The sequence below is a fragment of the Oncorhynchus keta genome, chromosome 1 (genome assembly GCF_023373465.1).
Source record: "Oncorhynchus keta strain PuntledgeMale-10-30-2019 chromosome 1, Oket_V2, whole genome shotgun sequence".
Lineage (NCBI taxonomy): Eukaryota > Metazoa > Chordata > Actinopteri > Salmoniformes > Salmonidae > Oncorhynchus > Oncorhynchus keta.
The window spans coordinates 55,308,380-55,330,745 of NC_068421.1; the positions used below are offsets into that span (position 1 = coordinate 55,308,380).

Here is a 22,366-nt window from a genome sequence, read left to right on the forward strand (position 1 = left end):
TCCTTACACGGTGTGCCATTAGATTAAGAGTTTCCATGTTAGTGCTAATCAGTTCCCCACGTACCGTACCCAACATAATCAATAAGATGAGTCAGGCCTACTTACACTACATTATCAAAAGTATGTGGACATCTGCTCGTCGAACATCTCATTCCAAAATCATGGGCATTAATATGGAGTTGGTCCCTCCTTGCTGCTATAACAGCCATGAAAAACAGTCCTAGACCATTATTCCTCCTCCATTAAACTTTACAGTTAGCACTATGCAGCATTGAATCCGGCAAACTCAGATACGTCCGTCGGACTGATAGATGTTGAAGCGTGATTCATCACTCCAGAGAACACGTTTCCACTGTTCCAGAGTCCAATGGCGGGGAGCTTTAAACCACTCCAGCCGACGCTTGGCATTACGCATGGTGATCTTCGGCTTGTGTGCTGCTGCTCGGCCATGGAAACCCATTTCATGAAGCTCCCGACGAGCAGTTCTTGTACTGACGTTGCTTCCAGAGGCAGTTTGGAATTCGGTAGCGAATGTGGCAACCGAGGACAGACGATTTCTACTCGCTACATGCTTCAGCACTCTGCAGTCCCGTTCTGTGTGCTTCTGTAGCCTACCACTACGCGGCTGAGCCGTTGTTGCTCCTAGACATTTCCACTTCACACTATCAACAAGTACAGTTGACCAGGGCAGACATTTGATGAACTGACTTGTTGGAAAGCTGGCATATTATGAAGGCGCCATGTTGAAAGTCACTGAGCTCTTTAGTAAGGCCATTCTACTGCTAATGTTTTTCAATGGAGATTGCATGACTGTGTGCTCGATTTTATACACCTGTCAGCAATGGGTGTGTGTGCAATAGCCAAATCAACTAATTTGAAGGGGTGTCCACATACTTGTATACAGTTGAAGTCGGAAGTTTACATACACCTAAGCCAAATACATTTAAACTCAGTTTTTCCCAATTCCTGACATTTAATCCTAGTAAAAAATTAGGTCAGTTAGGATCACCACTTTATTTTAAGAATGTGAAATGTCAGAATTATAGTAGAGAGAAGGATTTATTTCAGCTTTTATTTCTTTCATCACATTCTCAGTGGGTCAGAAGTTTACATACACTCAATTAGTATTTGGTAGCATTGCCTTCAAATTGTTTAACTTGGGTCAAACATTTCGGGTAGCCTTCCACAAGGTTCCCACAATAATTTGGGTGAATTTTGGCCCATTCCTCCTGACAAAGCTGACAAAGCTGGTGTAACTGAGTCAGGTTTGTAGGCCTTGCTCGCACTCGCCAACATATTGTCTATAGGATTGAGGACAGGGTTTTGTGATGGCCACTCCAGTATCTTGACTTTGTTGTCCACAACTTTGGAAGTATGCTTCGGGTCCATTTGGAAGATCCATTTGCGACCAAGCTTTAACTTCCTCACTGATATCTTGCGATGTTGCTTCAATATATCAACATATTTTTCCTTGCTCATGATGCAATCTATTTGTGAAGTGCACCAGTCCCTCCTGCAGCAAAGCACCCACACAACATGATTTTGCCACCCCGTGCTTCACGGTTGGGATGGTATTCTTCGGCTTGCAAGCATCCCCCTTTTTCCTCCAAACATAACGATGGTCATTATGGCCAAACAGTTCTATTTTTGTTTCATCAGACCAGAGGACATTTCTCCAAAAAAGTATGATTTGCAGTTGCAAATCTCATAGTCTGGCGTTTTTATGGCGGTTTTAGAGCAGTGGCTTCTTCCTTTCTGAGCGGCCGTTCAGGTTATGTCGATATAGGATTTGTTTTACTGTGGCTATAGATATTTTTGTACCGGTTTCCTCCAGCATCTTCACAAGGTCCTTTGCTGTTGTTCTGGGATTGATTTGCACTTTTCGCACCAAAGTACATTCATCTCTAGGAGACAGAACGTTTCTCCTTCCTGAGCGGTATGATGGCTGCGTGGTCCCATGGTGTTTATACTTACGTACTATTGTTTGTACAGATGAGCGTGGTACCTTCAGGCATTTGGAAATTGCTCCCAAGGATGAACCAGACTTGTAGAGGTCTACAATTGTTTTTCTGAGGTCTTGGCTGATTTCTTTAGATTTTTCCATGATGTCAAGCAAAGAGGCACTGAGTTTGAAGGTAGGCCTTGAAATACATCCACAGGGTCACCTCCAATTGACTCAAATGATCTCAATTAGCCTATCAGAAGCTTTGAAAGCCATGACATAATTTTCTGGAATTTTCTAAGCTGTTTAAAAGCGCAGTCAGCTTGGTGTATCTAAAGTTCTGACCCACTGGAATTGTGATACAGTGAATTATAAGTTAAATAATCTGTCTGTAAACAATTGTTGGAAAAATGACTTGGGTTATGCACAAACCGACTTGCCAAAACGATAGTTTGTTAATGAGAAATTTGTGGAGTGGTTGAAAAACTAGTTTTAAAGACTCCAAACTAAGTGTATGTAAACTTCCGAATTCAACTATATATAGTGTATGTAGTCACCAAAGTCCTATCCCTGTAGCTGAATCCCTTTCAGATTGGCCAAGACCATAAGCACTTGGTTCAGGTCCATTTCAACACATTGAAATATCCTATTTCCAATTGGAAAAGGTATTGAATTGAACAAACCTCAAGGTTTACGTCTGACTACATCGTCAACTCGTACTACCCCCGAAGTGTGTGTGCTGTATCTTAGTGGGTGTCTAAATGTGCCTATGAGCAGCTGGCCCGCTCTCTGGCTTACATCTGTGGCTTTACATGATGACTCATCCAGATGTGATTGACGTCAGTCTCACGACATACAAGCCACCTTCAAACGGGAGTCCCCGCTTACAGACAGGACACACACACACTCTCTCCCTTTGATGTGGGAGCAGAGATCAGAGCCTCCCTGCCTTGGCTCTCCACCCTTCCCTCCCTCCCTCCAACCCACCCCTCCCTCCCTCCCTCCTTTAACCAAATGTTTACCGCTCCTGTTTTTTCCCCCTCATATGCCTCCATGCAGCCAATGCCACACCCTTCATTTTTTTCCTTTCTTCATTTTCTTTTACAAGGGAGTGTTTTTTCCACACAACATATTATCAACATTCCTCCCATAGACTGCAAAGACAGGGAAATCACTTTCAAGAAACAACTATTTGTATTTTCTCTCATGGCCAGCGCTTTCACTTCCACTGATGACATCACAGTCTGTGAAACTTTGTGTCATTCACACGGAGAGCTTGACAGATAAATACGTGTCTTTTGCCTGATGAGCTTTTAATGAACTTCCATTTTCCTCCAAGAATGGCTGAATATCTCTCGCCGATCCAGTTTGTTCTTGATTTTAATGCACCTTGTTTGGACTGTGAGGTAGAAACAGTGTGATTTCTTTCCCCCTTTCCATTGGGAAAGAGCATGAGGACAGTAATGAAACACGGGAGAGAAAGAAGAGGGTCATACCACAGAGGTCAAGCCAAGGCTGGTCTCCTCTGATGGAGAGATTTGAGAGGACTAGCACTAGCTAATTGCTAACAGATACCCAGCACGCAAGCAGAGTCCTACCGGCTAACGTTCCATACTGTAATACCCACCTGTAGAGATAGGGGAAAGGGCTTATGCTGGAATACCACTTTTTTTCACTTCATGACACTTCATTCATTTTATGCCTTCTTGACTCCTCGCCTAGGTCATGGGATTGAGCAGAGCTGATGGTATCATAGTAAGTAGTCATGAGTTGCAGGTTGGCAATGTCCCAATGAGTAATGTTTGTGTCATAGCAAATGAAAGCAGATGGCAATACAGATGGGTGGTGGTTTGGGTGAGTTACTGCCATAGAAGAGCACTTCAAAACCAAGAGAAAAGCACTTCAGGTAAATGCAAGTCTTTTAAAGAGCTTGGACTTCAATTTTCACAGATGTTTCTTTCAACATTTGAGGGGGGTTATTTCCTCTCCAAAAGCACAAGAGTCCACGAGAGGCAGGGGTGAAAGTGAGTCCACGAGAGGCAGGGGTGAAAGTGAGTCCACGAGAGGCAGGGGTGAAAGTGAGTCCACGAGAGGCAGGGGTGAAAGTGAGTCCACGAGAGGCAGGGGTGAAAGTGAGTCCACGAGAGGCAGGGGTGAAAGTGAGTCCACGAGAGGCAGGGGTGAAAGTGAGTCCATGAGAGGCAGGGGTGAAAGTGAGGCCACGAGAGACGGGTGAAAGTAAGGCCACGAGAAGTTGGTTCCACATTAGATGTGAGAGGATTGAGCTGTGTAGCCATTGGGTTGTAGCACTCTCTTGACAGGCCTGAGCAGGGCCCACCACAGTAGCTTATCTACCTCTCCCAGTCGTCTGTCACAAGCGCCTCTGACGTCACGGCCCCGGCCAGAGTATATGGGTATACGGATGGTGGCATTCTGGAGCCGTTGTGGTGCGCATCTGATACATGGCTGCTTGTGTGTTACCACAGGACCACTGCTGGATAGGATAGGATCCTCCAGTTCCCCCTGGAGTAAGTGAAGCCAAAGTGTGTGAGTGGGTGTGTTTGTGGGAGGTGGGGGGGGGTGATACTGTACTGGTATGGGTGGTATGCGTGTGTATTTATTTGTATCTGTTATATCGGTTACTTCTACACTCTCACTCTTCATGTATACATCCTGTAGATTTTTGAAGCGGTTTTAATAGCTGAAGTTTTTTTCCACCTCTGATTCTTGTTGGCTGGTACAGAGGCTTGTTCCGGTAAGAGTTCAGCCACAGTGCGGAACAGTATAGTCAGTTGGCGGTGAACAAAAACAAAGAAGGACTATCTTTTGGCTTTGCTTTGGAGATCTTTCCAAAAGTTTCTCAGTTCCTTTCGTTCTTAACATTTCACTTTATTTATGATGTATGTGAGACGATATGGGTTCTATTATCTTATTGGCTCAAGTGGTACATTCAACTTTTGTTCAGCTGTGCCACACCAACTTACTAGGCCAAACATTTCCTTTTATAAACCGCTAAATGTCATAAGCTCACATATTTGTCATATTAGGTTAATCTGCTTATCTGGATTACACTGTTTATAAAAAATGATGATTATTATTTAAAAAATCATATTATTCTTAATCCATTTGGTCAAGCCAGTTAAAGTCCCGAAGTATTGTGCATGTATATGGAGGGTGGAACGTGTATGTGTTCAGAACTTCAGAACTGCTTGTTACCAGTAAAGTTGGGTCTCTCTTACCCTGTTGACAGTAGTCAAGTTGTGGTGTTTGGAGAAATATCCACAGACGGTTCTCTGATGACTCCATCTCTGTTCTCGTGCAACAACTTCAAGGGCTATTTTTAGAAAACATATGCTCATGGCTGTATCTTATGTTGCTGGATACAGAACATTTTTCTCTTTTGGTCAACTTATATGAATTGATACACAGTGAATGTATTATGTTGTGGGGTTACATTTTGTTCTGCTGTTGAGATGATAAATAACGTGTATAACATGTTTATCAGTATCCAGAAATGACTTATAAACACCAGAAGCTAGACCAGATAAGAGAAGAATAGTCAGTAACCTATCTAAAAGACCTTTGGCTAGACCCGGTACAAAAGTATATAGGGCAAAGAGGTTTATATAGCCTCATTTACACGTTAACCATGGCTTTTGTGTTCAAAAGTTGAGTGTTTGACATAGGTTTAATAGGAAGTGTTGAAATTGTTTACTCTAGACTGGCACGTGGGACCTCAAATAAAAAGTCAGTTTTGTGCTAATGCTCTGTCTTTATACGTAAGCTGTGTTTAGATGTGCAGTTTCAGATACATTATTTTTTTTCTTGTTTTTGGTGGTGCACCGCGTTGTTTTGCAACGGGTGTCAGGTCGCTCACAATGGGGTGAGAGGTGCAACACTAACATCCCCCTTTCCCAAACTAGGTGCCCCCCCCCAGTACAAAGCTTATGCATCACCAGGAACACACACACCAAAAAAAGGTCCACTCCTCTGTTTTCCAACATTCTCTGCCTCCACTCCCTTCTTTCCTGGCGTGTAAGGGCTGCGGGAACTTCCCCGAGACAAACACACACACTTTGATTGTCATAGGTCGGCGAGGCCCCCGGAGCTGGTTCTCACGCCACTCGGAAAGAAAACAGAAAGGGGATTGGACTTTTTATTAGCCAAAAGCGGTATTTGGGGAACGACCTTAATGTCCATTCTTCCTTTGTCTGAATGACACAGACCTGAAGGCTTCTTTGAGTTTCCTCTGAATCACTAGTCACTAGTAACCCCTACCTCCTTGTACAAATTACCTCGACTAACTGTAACCCCTGTATATAGCCTCGTTATTGTTATTTTATTGTGTTACTTCTTCTTATTTTTTAGTTTATTTGGTATACATTGTCTTAACTCTTTCTTGAACTGCACTGTTGTTTAAGGGCTTGTAAGTAAGAATTTCAAGGTAAGGTCAACACTTGTTGTATTCAGCGCATGTGACAAATAAAGTTTGATTTAATTTGAATCCTGAGGGGGGCTCATCCTTTTATCCAGGAACTAATGGATTTGCTCTTTTTCCCACATTTGAAGAGGAAAGGAAACATGGAGGATTATCTTTGTGTTTGTGGAAATCAGATGACGTTTCGAAATATCAACTTTCCGCTTCAGTATAAGATAGTCATTTAGTGATTAGTCTGCACCAAATGTTTGTGTGTGTGCGTGTGTATATGTGCCAGTGGTCTCCTCGGGAGACACCCCAGAAGGGTGTGTGCCACAGTGGGATACAGGGAGGCCTGTCTCCCACGAGTTCTGACGGTAGTCCAGACTCAAAGAGAAGGGAGAGGAGACACTGACTGACGTCAGAGCCTGAGAACAATGACAACACCAAGGTCACTATCGACAGTTATGACCTACCAGACAAAGAGCACCTCATAGAACATCACCATAATAAAAAATGATTGATTCAAAGGTTTATTCAGTGGAATGGCACAATTGGTTTAATGCTGGTGTGATACATGATACATATCCTCCATGTTGAGTGTAGTGTCTGTGTAACATCAGATTTTTTTGGTCATTTACATGTTATACAAATTTACAGTAGCAAACACACTTATCCAGAGCAATTAGGATTAAGCACCTTGCTCAAGGGCACATCGGCAGATTTCACCTAGTTAGCTCGTGGATTCGAACCAGCAACCTTTCAGTTACTTGCCTAACCTCTAGGCTACCACCCAATCCACATTGAGGCAAAAACTTCATCTTACCTGTTCTCTGGCTGACATTTAAGATGTATGTACTTTAAACAGTGGTCCAATTGCTCTGTATAGAGACACTGGTGTGCTGGGGAACATGCACTGACTGGCACAGTGATGAGTTATATTTCTGTCTCCAGTAGATGGTGCTACCTGACACTCAGAAGCCCATTCTGTTTCCAGTATTTTTTATTGAACCTTTATTTAACTAGGCAAGTCAGTTAAGAACCTTTTTCTTTTTTTTTTTTACAATGATGGCCTTACCCCAGCCGCCTTATGTCACTCCAGAGCACAGCCGGTTGTGATACAACCCGGGATCGAACCAGGGTCTGCAGTGATGCCTCTAGCGCTGAGATGCAGTGCCTTAGACCGCTGCGCCACTCGGGAGCCCAGTCGAGGGAACTAACAGTATGAATACCACTGTTTATGGACACTTGTCCTCCCACTCAGTCTGATAATCCCAGGTTTTTCCTAGTGGCATTTCTTGAACTTTGCCCAGGTGGTTTTCTTGGGAAAATATGCACCTTCATCGACCGCACTGTATTGCTTCTGGAAATAGAAGTGAGTGGGAACGTTGTTGAGAAGAGAAGCCGCCTGCAGCTGGGAAGGAGATCGCCACAGTCCATAAGTGTACTCCGATATCTCCAAGCCTCAGGTTCTGATAGTTTAAACAAACATTAACATTTCATGTGAATGACGTGGATTTCAGTTCTAATGGGCGAGTTTTGTTTCACGTGTGAGTGTTTTTGGGGGTTAATTTGTTATTTTGGATAGAGCTATTCATAGCTGCTGATGCCATTGGCCCCGTGATTGATGACATCCCACCCTCAGAGATGGCCCAAATCGCTCCGAGGGGACGGACGGATCTTTGAAAATTAGATGAAGGGAAGGGTGAGAAAAAGGGAGGGACGGGAGGAGGAGAGGTGGGGTAATAAGGCAAGCCCCTCCCCCTGGGGCTCTCCCCACCAATCAGGGAGGAAAGGGAGGAGGAGAGGTTGGGTAATAAGGCAAGCCCTGGCACTGATGCTTTTATACTGCAGCTCCTCCTCCGTGGCACCTCCTCACCAATCAGGTGGAGCTTGTTAAAACGCTGCATTGAGCCGTCGAAATGCAAACCTATCTTTCACTCTCTCTCTGTGTTGCTCTCCCTCTCATTGTTTCTGATTAATGATGTCAGTCACTGCCAGAGTATGGTGCAGGTTTGTTTTTAAATGTTGATTTAGGCAAAATACTGAGCCTCGTTGTATTTAGGGTGCATACGTCACAACACAACACACACCATACAGAGGCATGCAGGTTTGACTGCTGTTGTGAGAGGAGTGAAATGCACTCGTACATCCACAGGTGGTTGTTGCAGGTGCCTCGGAGACATTCAGGAATAGTTTTACTCAAAAAGAAATTTGCACACCACACAGTGCTGGCAAATAATAACTTGTTTGGAAATCATGACAACAACAAAATCTGCAGCACTTTCTATTCACTATGTGTTGAACTTGAAGTCGATTGAAAGGGTATGTACCGTATTGGGTGAAGGTTTCAGCCTAACGTAATTATATCAGACTCTAGCCAGGGGGGAGGGGGGTGCCGTATGTTTCAGGCTATGTATAGCCCTCTCGCATGTACTTCCATCAATGACAGAGGGCTATTCTTAGAACCACTCTCTCCCAACTCCACCTCAGCCTGACCTTGCAGCTGCTGCCTGTATACCGTGGCACCGCCCCCTGGATCAAACTCCGCTTCTGGAGTTGGATTGGACAAAGGAGAGTCACACAGGTCAGACGCACGGTCACGTATTCCTACCAAAGAGCCTAAAGGAGGAGGTTATTGTAGTATTTGAACTTCGTAAGCATTCACCTGCCGACTGCGGTATCTGTAAAGTCCCTGTTGTATTGGATATACTTTGCTCATGCAGAGCCTGTGGTTGATTGGTAACAATTCCAGCTCTTGACACATACTGTAGCTTAGATGACTTCCTTCCAGAGACTTTGGTTCAATCCCCACATCCAGCATTCCCGCTGTATCTCCCACTTGCCTTTCTCCCCCTCCGATCTCCTAACTGAACGTCTAATTGCATTCTCAAAATATGAAAAGGAGAGAGGAGTTCCACTGTCCCATCACACAGTCAGCCCTATTATGAGATTGGATGACTATGGACTGATCCCCCTGACATTTTGGGGTCAGGGTCTGGCTGTAGAGGTGGAGAGGTGCCAGCGGCGCCATTAGTTTTAGTGCTACCCAGGGCCCTGACAGAGGCGGAAGACTTTGGCACTCTGCTGACGTACGTGGTGAAGTCAGTGCTGACACTAGCGTGATTATGTTCAAATAAATGGTGTGGGGGGTTGTAGAGAATGGCTGCTGCTCTAGGCCTGCTATCACTAGGTCAACTCTTTTCTATTCTCAATATACTGTGTATTAGCTATGAGGCAGGCAGAGATTGGTCAGTGGTGTTTTTTGACGACGATAACTACAATGATGATTTCGGATTGAAGATTCACACATTTTGTCAGACTTCTATACCTCTGTCATCACACTGGACAGAATAAAAGAAGGGACAATGACATCTTGTCTTCCTGCTCCGCTGCTCCAGACACCTATTCACATGAATCTTCCCTTCTCTTTCTCATCTCTCACCCTAAGTTTTGATGTGGAGAATGGGCTGCCGGTGGGACGCAGCCCTCTGGACCCCCAGGCCAGCCCCAGCTCCGGCCTGGTCCTGCAGGCCAACTACCCCCACAGCCAGCGCCGCGAGTCCTTCCTCTACCGCTCCGACTCAGACTTCGACCTCTCACCAAAAGCCATGTCCCGCAACTCCTCCATGGCCAGTGAGCTGTAAGTACCAATGGACCAAAGTGATGCATGACCTTCCTAACCTTACCCCTTCTCTCTCTCTCTCTCTCTATCTCTCTCTCTCTCTCTCTCTCTCTCTCTCTCTCTCTCTCTCTCTCTCTCTCTCTCTCTCTCTCTCTCTCTCTCTCTCTCTCTCTCTCTCTCTCTCACTCTCACTCTCACTCTCACTCTCTCGCTCTTTCTGAATATTTTTTTCTGACCTTTCTGTCTCTCTTTTTGTCGTTGTTGCCCCCCCAACCTTGCTGTTTCACTAACCAATACATGTCTACTCTCTTATATTTATACTGTCATAGCTAACCCTTCAACTATGATTCCCACAGAGGTCCCTAAAAACATAACCTTCCTGTCTCATATTGTTGATGTTTGTTTCTGGAGATCGGAGGCCATGTCACAGTCTGTTTACCCATGTCAAGTCTAGCTTAGTCACTGGACTCTCGCTCTATGTATTTAAAGGGAAGAGGGCTTGAAGCACTGGGAAGTCGGTTGGCTGCCGCGGTGAGAGATGCGTGTGACACATTTGTTCTATTTAACTTCCCCTTTAAAGACCCACTGCATTTTTAGGTTTCAGACACTTCCTGCCCTCACAAACCCCTTAACCCCTTCACACACCCCCACCCACCTCCTGCCCCAACACATAACCTTTAACCCCCCCAGCCCATACACACACACATGCACGCATCCCTCACCCCCTTTTCCTCCCGAACCATCCCAAAAGAAAAACCCCACAGGCCTTGCATCTGAGTTCAGCCTGCTGCTGTTTGGGTGCTGCATGGATAGCCTGAGGCCTATAATCTTAACAGAAAGGCTCGACCACACATTATGTGCATGATAATATATAAAGCACAATTTCAAAGGATTTTGTTTGTTTTTCCCACAGTTCTCACAGTCAGTTGTGTGCATGTCACTTGTTTCCTCTCCATGTGTCCAATGTGTTAACTGATACAGGATTATATGGGTGTTCAGGCCATACACTCAGGGCGTACCATAGAGCCCCAGTATACAGTATATTATATCAATATTGCCCTTGTAAGATGGTGATATTCTGTTCTTCACCTATTTGTTGAAGATGTAGTATCTAACCCAGTGTTTTTGTTTTCTTCTGTCCGTTTAGACATGGAGAAGACATGATTGTGACACCATTTGCACAGGTCAGTGCTTTGTTCATGCGTTTTCTCTTTAAGTGCATGGTAATATTGTGTGCAGTACAGTGAGCCAGCCTTTATGTACTTCTTGCGTGGAAAATCATATGATGCACAGTGCTGTCTTGGTGGTGTTTTAAGTGGTAGGGCGCCATTCATTACACACAAACACACACACATGAAATACTTTATTTGAATCCACAAAGCACATTACAGTCGGGAAGGATTCAAACATTTCAAAGGTCTGAACACACGGGCCTACTTTAACGTAGCTGTGACGACATCTGTGTGCCAGCGATACTCTTCCAACCCAGACCACCGGCTTTTGCTGCAATAACCCGTCTGCACGTAGTGCGTGTCATTGTGTGTCACAACTCAACTAGGGTTACAAAACAAGTGAGGAGTCCAATATTGACATGCGTCGTAAGCAGAGCCGGACAGATGTCAAATCTTCAAGGGTTTGGAAAGGAGAGATCTTTTATGTGCCGACTGCCCCCTCGATTTTTCACCGGGGTGACATTTTGAACTCGGAGCAGTCTTGAGTTGCAACATGAAGGCACACAAAGTCCCTGAGACAGGTGTTTAGGGATGTTTTGTACCCCTGTGCATTTCAGTGTCTCACTAGAGCTCACGTGTGTGATAGGTGTATAATACCTGAGTGGCGGCAGGTAGCCTAGCGGTAAAGAGTGTTGGGCCAGTAACGGAAAGGTTGCTGGTTTGAATCCCCAAGCTGACTAGGTGAAAAAGCTGTTGATGTGCCCTTGAGCAAGGCACTTCACCCTAATTTCTCCACTAAGTCGCTTCAGATAAGAGTGTCTGCTAAATTACTAAAATGTACAATTATGTACGACCTGCACATGCCAAAGACAGAGCCATTAGCCTGGTCCCAGTACTTTTTGTGCAGTATAGCCAACTGGTCATTGTCACGATAGGTGCAGGCTATACAGCCCAAACAGAACTGGCACCAGGCTACAGAGCCAGAGTTTGATCAACTACCCTCTATGTTGGCATCAAAATTACAAAACCGTAACATTCTGATTTTCATTTGATTGTCTTGGGACAGACATAGCTCCCATTTAAAAATCGAAGAAACGCAAACGAAATCTTATGTTTTAGGAAATCCGGATATTGTGCGTAGAATATCATGGACATAATGCATCATACCACTAAATCAGTCTCCCTTCCCCCCCCTCTCTTAAGGTGCTCGCCAGTCTCCGAACAGTCAGAAGCAACTTTGCCGTCATAACTCATCTGCAGGATCGGCCCAACAGGCGGCCGTCAGGCAGCAACACTCCCTCAATGCCTACTCATACCAATCCAAGCATACCAGGTCAGTAGGTTACGCATCTGATTATATCTCTTACATTACTTCACAACAATTGGTTTTGTTGTTCCCTAGTGTCTGTTGCACTCTGTGAAAATGGTAAGTTCACAAGAACTGAAAATACAGCTTGCCCTACGACCTAACCGTAAGATTGGTTTGATGTTACTGCCATAATTGCAAGTATTGCGTATCTGTCAGCTTTATGTTGGTAAGGGCAGTGCAGTGTGAATGAAAAGATGTAAAGAGACATACAGAATAAAATATCTGTCTCTATATCCATCCTTTTGGGGGGTGGGGGGGGGGCACTGGTCCTATTTTCTATGGCAATCCAAAATGTCATAGCTCGATACAAGTACTCAGGAGGACATTTGTAGTATTTGAAGCTGCCATGGTTTGAGAATTATTTTTCACTGATAACAAACCAGAGAAAATATGCAAGAGATGTCTAGACAATGAATTGTATAGTCTCTGGTTTGAGATGGAGCCTTACTGTCTGATGCCAGATAACTGAACACAGGGGTCAGGGCTACAGTCTGTGGGACTAGGGTAAAATAAAGAGAAAGTGTTCATAGCTGTGGGAAGTAGGGGTGCTGAGGGTGCTGCAGCACCCCCTGAAAAATCTGATTAATAAAATTAAAAAATAAAATGTAAGTAAATATTTTTTTCACGTCAGTAGTACACTGGGCATTTACTACTCCTGTATTAGCGGACCAATATAGACGTCTTTAGCGGGCAAAAAATGGTTTTAGCATCTCAGCTTTGGCAAACAAAAATTGTTTTTAAGATAATTAAGAAAGTTGTCTTGCAGGGGTCAACAGTCAACAGAGTTGTTGCCCTGTCCCTTTCTCTGTGATCATCATTCTAATGGAACCCAGAAAGAACAAAACTCTGTCCTCAAACATTTACATCGAAAGGTGCAAAGTTATGGGAAATGACCCAAAACATCCACATCAAATTACATTTCTTGATCAAATAACATGGAAAACAATCTATTTTTGTTCAGTATTAATTTACCATCCTTACAAACCACTTAATGTAAATGTACATTACTGTATTGTACATATGCTGGTCATCTATGTTTGTACCTGTCGACTTTCCCTCACAATGATGAAAAACAATGTACAATACAGTAATTGAGTACATTGAGGCATCAAGTGGTTTGTGATGATGTGGCTCAGTTGGTAGAGCATGGCGCTTGGAACAGTAGGGTTTTGGGTTCGATTCCCACGGGGGGACCAATATGAAAAAGTATGAAAATGTATGCACTCACTACTGTAAATTGCTCTGGATAAGAGTGTCTACTAAAATGGAAAAGGAACGAATATACCTTTTCAGTTTCCACAAAGAAATAAGTTGGATTTGCAAAGTACTGTATTGTATCGTATTGACATGAGCTATATGAAGCAGATTAACTGTTTTCTACAGATAATTACCAGACTCTAATTACAAATGCTGGTAAACACTGAAATACAATACATTTAGTTTACAAAAAATTAACAAAAGTACCTCACTGGACCTTCACTAGTCCTGTATTAGCGGACAATATAGATGTCTTTGCACCCCCCTGTTTGAGGGTTTGGACATGAACCAAAGGATCTGGGGCTCAGTCTAGACTAGGGCCTGGATGGGATGGTCTCTGGTGGTCTCTCTCAGGGCTTTAACAGCATAATGACCTTTGACCCCCTCAGAGGAGCCCTACCAGAAGCTGGCCATAGAGACACTGGAGGAGCTGGACTGGTGTCTGGACCAGCTGGAGACCCTGCAGACCCGTCACTCAGTCAGCGAGATGGCTTCCAACAAGGTGAGCTGTGTTGCATTTGAACTGAGCCTCATCTACAGTAACAACCTGGGAATGATTGCTTTAAAGCAGTGAGTGGTATTCAAACTTTTTCAGCAGGGACCCCATTTTTTCCCCCAAGAATTTCTCGCAAACCCACCCCAAATCTGATGACACAACCGTAAAATTGGATTTTTACATCAACAAATAACCTTCAATTCATTGAATTTGAATCTCTTGTCAAAATGGAAATAAACCAATAAATACATTTTTACTCAATAATTATTATTATTTTTTTCTCAAATTATCTTTCTCAAAAACATTTGTATATTATCCCATACAATAACGTGACCCCACTGCACTTCCCCTGTGAACCCACTAAAGGTCGCAAACCCAACTTTGAATACCATTGCCCTGTGTTCATGTCGATCACATGTCTTATGTTTAAGATTTACAAAGTGATGTCATTCTTTACCTGTACAGTGTATTAGATTGGAGAATTGAGTTCCTGGTGTAGCATATGCTGCTTTCCTTAATGCATCAGGACAGTGGTTGATTGAAGTGATATGATGCTTCTGTTCGCTATGCCATCTCAATAGCTTTTGAAAATGGCACAGTATACAGTGCATTCGTAAAGTATTCAGACTTGACTTTTTCCACATTTTTTTTACATTAGTTGGATGAAACTATTATTTTTCCTCATCAATCTACACACACTACACCATAATGACAAAGCGAAAACAGGTATTTAGAATTTTTGCAAATATAGTAAAAATAAAGGTATTCAAACCCTTTGCTATGAGAATCGAAATTGATATCAGGTGCATCCTGTTTCCATTGATCATCCTTGAGATGTTCTACAACTTGAGGTCCCACAGTTGACAGTGCATGTCAGAGCAACAACCAAGCCATGAGGTCGAAGGAATTGTCCGTGCAGCTCCGAGACAGGATTGTGTCGAGGCAGAGATCTTGGGAACGGTACCAAAACATTTCTGCAGCATTGATTGAAGGTCCTCAAGAACACAGTGGCCTCCATTTGTAAATGGAAGAAGTTTGGAACCACCAAGACTCTTCCTAGAGCTGGCCCCATAGTCAAACTGAGCTCAGGGAGGTGACCAAGAACCCGATGGTCACTCTGACAGAGCTCCAGATTTCTTCTGTGGAGATGGGAGAACCCTCCAGAAAGACAACCATCTCTGCAGCACTACACCAATCAGGCCTTTATTGTAGAGTGGCGAAACGGAAGCCACTCCTCAGTAAAAGGCACATCACAGCCCTCTTGGAGCCAAAAGGCACCTAAAGGACTCAGACCATGAAAACCAAGATGATCTGGTCTGATGAAACCAAGATTGAACTCTTTGGCCTGAATGCCAAGCGTCATGTCTGGAGGAAACCTGGCACCATCCCCACAGTGAATCATGGTGGTGGCAGCATCTTGCTGTGGGGATGTTTTACCGTGGCAGGGACTGGGAGACTAGTCAGGATTGAGGAAAATATGAACGGAGCAAAGTACTGAGATATCCTTGATGAAAACCTGCTCCTAAGCTCTGACTGGGGCGAATGTTCACCTTCTAACAGGACAACGACCCTAAGCACACAGCCAAGACAACACAGGAGTGGCTTTGGGACAAGTCTCTGAATGTCCTTGAGTGGCCCAGCCAGAGCCCGAACTTGAACCCGATCTAACATCTCAGTATAGACCTAAAAATAGCTTTGCAGTGATGCTCCCCATCCAACCTGACAGAGCTTGAGAGGACCTGCAGAGAAGAATTGGAGAAACTCCCCAAATACAGGTGAGCCAAGCTTAGGTATCGTCATACCTAAGACTCGAGGCTGTAATCACTGCCAAAGGTGTTTCAACAAAGTACTGAGTAAAGGGTCTGAATACTTATGTAAATGTGATATTTAGGTTTTTTATTTTTGATACATTTGCTAACATTTCTAAAAACCTGTTTTCGCTTTGTCATTATGGGGTATTGTGAATAGATTTAATACATATTAGAATAAGGCTGTAACGTAACAACATTTTGAAAATGTCAAAGGGGTCTGAATACATTCTGAATGCACTGTAACAGCTGGAATGCCAAGGTCAAGGAAATGTCTAAAATACATAATAATAATAGATTTAATTTGTATAGCGATTTTCTGTTCTGGGTGGAAGATCTTCCACAGTCATCCACAGAGGGAGGTGGAAGTCCAACGGGTCACAACATATGTCTGATCCACTCTCCATGCGCACCTTCCTGTGGAGGCCCAGATGAAGGGTTGAGCTGGGGGGAAACGATGGTCAGATCCAGGGGGGAAACTAGTCAGAAGCCAGGACACCTTTCCATCCCCAGTCGTAGACTCCTTGGTAAACTCCTCCGAAACCCACCTGTCTGAAGCCATGCAGCCACTAAGCTTAAGGCGCTTGAAGCTCACTACAGTCAACACTACAGTCAACACTACAGTCCACCTTGAAATAAACCATTGTGGAAAAACTTTAGGGATCCTCTGCCATATTCAACAGTCGCCAAGCCTCTGTCATCTCGTTGTTTCAAATGAAAACAGTTAGATGGCTAGATAGCTAAATAGCAAGCTTCTCAGTTCAGTTGATAAATAACTGACTTGACAGTCTTGCACTGCTGTGGATCAATATATAAATACAACATGCAACAATTTCAAAGATTTTACTGACTTACAGTTCATATAAGGAAATCAGTCAATTGAAATACTTTCATTAGGCCCTAATCTATGGATTTCACATGACTGGGAATACAGATATGCATCTGTTGGTCACAGATACTTTTTTTTAAAAGGTAGGGGAGTTTATCAGAAATCCAGTCATATCTGGTGTGACCACCATATGCCTCATGCAGTGCGACACATCTCCTTCGCATAGAGTTGATCAGGCTGTTGATTGTGGCCTGTGGAATGTTTTTCGACTCCTCTTCAATGGCTGTGCGAAGTTGCTGGATATTGGCAGGAACTGGAACATGCCATCGTTCAGGTCCATCCAGAGCAGCCCTAACATGCATAATGGGTGACATGTCTGGTGAATACGCAGGCCATGGAAGAACTGGGAAATGTTCAGCTCCCAGGAATTGTGTACAGATCCTTGTGACATGGGGCTGGCCGTGCATTACCCTGCTGAAACATGAGGTGATGGCAGTGGATGAATGGCACGACAATGGGCCTCAGGATTTTGTCACAGTATCTCTGTGCATTAAAATTGCCATCGATAAAATGCAATTGTGTTTGTTACCCGTAGCTTATACCTGCCTATACCATAACCCCACCGCCACCTTGGGGCACTCTGTTGACATCAGCAATCCGCTCGCCCACACAACGACATACACATGGTCTGCAGTTGTGAGGCTGGATGGATGTACCGCCAAATTCTCTAAAATGACGTTGGAGGCAGCTTATAGTAGATAAATTAACATTACATTCTCTGGCCGTCAGCATGCCAATTGCACGCTCCTTCAAAACTTGAGATTGTGGCATTGTGTTGTGCCAAAATTGCACAATTTAGAGTGGCCTTTTTATAGTCCTCAGCACAAGGTGCACCTTTCTAATGATCATGCAGTTTATTCAAGCTTCTTGATATGCCACACCTGTCAGGTGAATGGATTATCTTGGAAAGGAGGTATGCTCACTAACAGGGATGTAAACAAATTTGTGCACAACATTTTTGAGAAATAAGCTTCTTGTGCATATGGAACATTTCTGGGATATTTTATTTCAGCTCATGAAACATGGGACCAACACTTAGATGTTGCATTTATATTCTGGTTCAGTGTATATACAATCAAAACTTAATTACCTAACAAAATAAATATTTTATCTAAAATTCTGTCCAGAAACACCTACAACTATTAAAATATGTTCAATATTTACAGAGCTTTCTGCATATGCGACCTCACAGCGCCATGGCAACCACAGATTCACAGATATGACCACTTCACAGATATGACCATTATTTGGACCAAGGAGGTCGGTTCTTGTTGCGTTGCAGTATTTACATTTTTACAGATGTAGGCAGTTGAACTGCTGTTGCATTCTCCCTCTGCTTAATATTTGGGCATACAAAGAGCATTGGGCTGATGCACACGCCCTCCCATTCAGACACAAACACACACCAACACATGAATGGAGCCCATCCTTCCCATTGAAGGAGTTAACCAGTCGCATGGATTCCCATCCCTTCTTTCCACTCCACTCCTCCTGGATGCATTATGTATCCCCCTCTCTCTCAGCCTCCACCTCTCACACTCCCCTCCCCTTTACACCCACAACCAATCATATCCCTCGCATCCCTCCAGCCTGTGTAGCTGATTGGCTAGGGGGCATCGCACATGTAGGCAGTTCAAGGGGAGATACACACAGGGAGGGAGAGACTTTCCTCACTCATACTCTCCCCATCCCTCCCTCCCTCCATCTCTCACTCCTTCCCCTCGGTCTCTGTATTTACATCGAGAGTGGGATGGTGGATGAAGGAGCAGCAGTCAGCCATGCGCTCTGGTGTCCTGCACCTAGCTGGACTGTCTGTCCTCTTGCTCTGCATCGCCCGTTCCCCATGTCCCCTCTGTGCCCTCTGTCCTCCTTACTCAGCTCAGGGCTACGGGCACACCTCGTCTTTGGCTGACCACTGTTAGATCTTTTCCCCTCTTTCAATCTCGGACCTACAGACTGTCAGGTTGTGACAGAACTGTAGATCCATAGAATCTGCTACTGGATTTTATTCATCCGAGTTGGTTTTTACTGCTCACTCGTCTTTGTTTTTGATTTAACATGTGTCCACTGGGTTGGCCGAATTCACTTTGTTCTCTGTGTCTTGGACACTCATACAGGTGAGTGCACAGGAATGTGTGTGGGCTCAAGGTGTAAGGGTGTCAGAATTTCATTTTCTGTTATTGCATTGCAAACTTCTTAATGGGTCTGTATAACGATAAGTGTGATTTGGTGCACTGTAGAACAGTATGTTTTTGGATGTATCTGTGTTTTAGCATATTATGTCAGTGAGATGGTACACTACAAAAGTATGTGGACACCTGCTCGTTGAACATCTGATTCCAAAATCATGGGTATTCATATGGAGTTGGTTCCCCCTTTGCTGCTATAACAGCCTCCACTCTTCTGGGAAGGCTTTCCACTCGATGTTGGACCATTGCTGTGTGGACTTTACACTCCGTCGACGCTTGGCATTACCCGTGGCGAGCTTCGGCTTGTGTGCGGCTGCTCGGCCACGGAAACCCATTTCATAAAGCTCCTAACAAACCAGGAATTTGACAAACTGACTTGTTGGAAAGGTGGCATCCTATGACGGTGCCACGTTGAAAGTCACTGAGCTTTTCAGTACGGGCCATTCTACTGCCAATGTTTGTCCAGAGTAAACTGCCTGCTCCTCAGTCCCAGTTGCGATATATGCATATTATTATTAGTATTGGATAGAAAACACTCTGTTTCTAAATATGTTTGAATGATGTCTGTGAATATAACAGAACTCATATGGCAGGCAAACACCTGAGAAGAAATCCAAACAGGAAGTGGGAAATCTGAGGTTGGTCGATTTTCAACCCAGCCCCTATTGAATACGCAGTGGGATATTGGTTATGTTGCACTTCCTAAGGCTTCCACTAGATGTCACCCGTCTTTAGAAACTTGTTTGAGGATTCTACTGTGAAGTGGGACCGAATGAGAGAGGTTTGAGTCAGGTCTGCCAGCAGTCACGCATGGTCAGGCGCATTTCCCATGAGAGGTAGCTGTGTTCCTTTGGTTTTCTGAAGACAAAGGAATTCTCCGGTTGGAATATTATTTAAGTTTTATGTTAAAAACATCCTAAAGATTGATTCCATACATCGTTTGACATGTTTCTACGGACAGTAACAGAACTTTTGGACATTTCATCTGCAACTAGGGAACGCGCTTCATGACTTTGGATTTGTTTACCAAACGTGCTAACAAAAGTAGCTCTTTGGACAAAAATTATGGACATTATTGAACAAATCAAATGTTTAATGTGGAACTTGAATTCCTGGGAGTGCATTCGAATGAAGATCATCAAAGGTAAGTGAATATTTATAATGCTATTTATGACTAGTGTTGACTACCCAATATGGCAGATATCTTTTTGGCTGCTTTGTTGTCTGAAAGCTGTACTCAGATTATTGCATGGTTTGCTTTTTCCGTAAAGCTTTTTTGAAATCTGATACAGCGGTTGCATTAAGGAGAAGTGTATCTATATTTCCATGTCTAACAATTGTATTTTCATCAACATTTATAATGAGTATTTCTGTAAAATGACGTGGCTCTCTGCAATCTCACCGGATGTTTTTGGAACTAGTGAACATAACGCGCCAATGTATACTGAGATTCTTTTATATAAATATGCACTTTATCGAACAAAACATACATGTATCCTGTAACATGAAGTCCTATGATTGTCATCTGATGAAGATCATCAAAGGTTAGTGATTCATTTTCTCTATTTTTGCTTTTTGTGACTCCTCTCTTTGGCTGGAAAAAGGGCTGTGTTTTTCTGTGGCTTGGCGCTGACCTAACATAATCGTTTGTGGTGCTTTTGCTGTAAAGCCTATTTGAAATTGAACACTTTGGTGGGATTAACAACAAGATTACCTTTAAATGGTATAAGATACATGTATGTGTGAGGAATTTTAATTATGAGATTTCTGTTGTTTGAATTTGGCGCTCTGCACTTTCACTGGCTGTTGTCATATCAATCCCGTTAACGGGATTGCAGCCCTAAGAAGACCATATGGTGGTTTGTATGGCTGGCGTTGTGCGCTCCGCCATCTCGTACCCACGTGATTACATAACGGGCTGAGCACAGCTGAAGACGTTGTGCCCTACCCTCCCTTCCCAAATGCCCTGCGCTCACTCTCAATGAACCACTCACTGAGCACTGCTGCCTCTGTGTACCATGATTCACCATGGCAACCACACTGCTCTGTTTGAAAAATAATGTTCCACTTCTTTCTGTCTGGACTGGGTGCTGCACTGTCTGCTAGTGATATGGTGTATTACTTGACTACTATTAGTCTATTAATATCACACATTTATTTTGATGTGATCAAGGAAATCACTACTGTCATTTGATTTACTTGTTAGTTACTCCTGACACTTTAATGTGTGGTGTAAAAAAGTCACACCAAACATCATGTAAAAATATTTTTGGGGCCATTTTGAACTCTCATTTTGTTTTATTAATTTATCATTTCACAAATTGTTTATGCAAAAAGAGAGATAAGTCAGTCATCCACATTACACTTGTTCTACTGAGGTATTTTCTACTTTCCACACTGTACAGTATGTCCATGTATGAACTTGTGTTACTGATGCCTGGTGTCTGATCTTGTCCCCCAGTTCAAAAGGATGCTGAACAGAGAGCTCACGCAGTTGTCAGAAACCAGCCGGTCAGGAAACCAAGTCTCAGAGTTTATCGCCAACACTTTCCTAGGTGAGTGACAACAGCGCTCCTGAATGGCTCCTGACCAGGCATTAAAATGGCCATGCAAGGTATTTATTTTGACCCTACTGCCAAATAGGAATTGATGTAAAGCATTCATCCTGCTCAAATTCTGTTACATAATACAATATTTATTTGCTTTATAAGGCGTTATACAGCCTTGGTCATAATGCTCTATAAATGTAGTCAAAGATGTTCATGAGTTGTGCATTATTATGGATAGCTCATAAGGTATTATAAATGCACTTAGAATGCATTATGAAGAGGGTATTCATAGGAAATTGTCACGGACAGGCCATATCTATGAAAGGAATCGCAGGATGACTTTGTCTGATGCAAAGTTAAGGAATATGTATTACAAATACATGGCCCTCAGGCTGAAAATAACAAACACATGGTACAAGTGGCCTCCTCACAGAGACACATTCACTCCTGTTCTCCCAGGCCTTGAACCAGGAGACTTGAAGCCCCACCCCATAGCACTCCACTATATACCATTCCCACTGGTCACAGGTGCAGTTCGTCACCTGTGATGAGGGAAGAGAGAGAGGCAACAAAGAGAGAACGACATAATGACATTTCATCTCACATTCATGCAAATACTTAAGAATAATGTGAATAAAGTATGCATATAACTG

General features: G+C 43.5%; 1 protein-coding gene across 6 annotated transcripts in view; it reads left to right on the forward strand.

Annotated features, from left to right (window-relative positions):
- The window catches only part of LOC118388227 (cAMP-specific 3',5'-cyclic phosphodiesterase 4D-like), a 177,864-nt gene that overhangs the window by 132,997 nt on the left and 22,501 nt on the right, over window positions 1-22,366 (forward strand). For 4 of the 6 annotated variants that reach the window (XM_052528059.1, XM_035777065.2, XM_035777093.2 and 1 more), the window contains 6 exons: window positions 9,811-10,002; window positions 10,474-10,515; window positions 11,132-11,168; window positions 12,360-12,489; window positions 14,172-14,284; window positions 21,626-21,719. In XM_052528059.1, coding sequence (XP_052384019.1) covers window positions 9,811-10,002; window positions 10,474-10,515; window positions 11,132-11,168; window positions 12,360-12,489; window positions 14,172-14,284; window positions 21,626-21,719 — 608 coding nt within the window. Of the gene's footprint in view, window positions 1-3,011; window positions 4,471-9,810; window positions 10,003-10,473; window positions 10,516-11,131; window positions 11,169-12,359; window positions 12,490-14,171; window positions 14,285-21,625; window positions 21,720-22,366 lie in introns of those variants that run through there. The other 2 variants (XM_035777101.2, XM_035777074.2) reach the window with 2 other exon arrangements.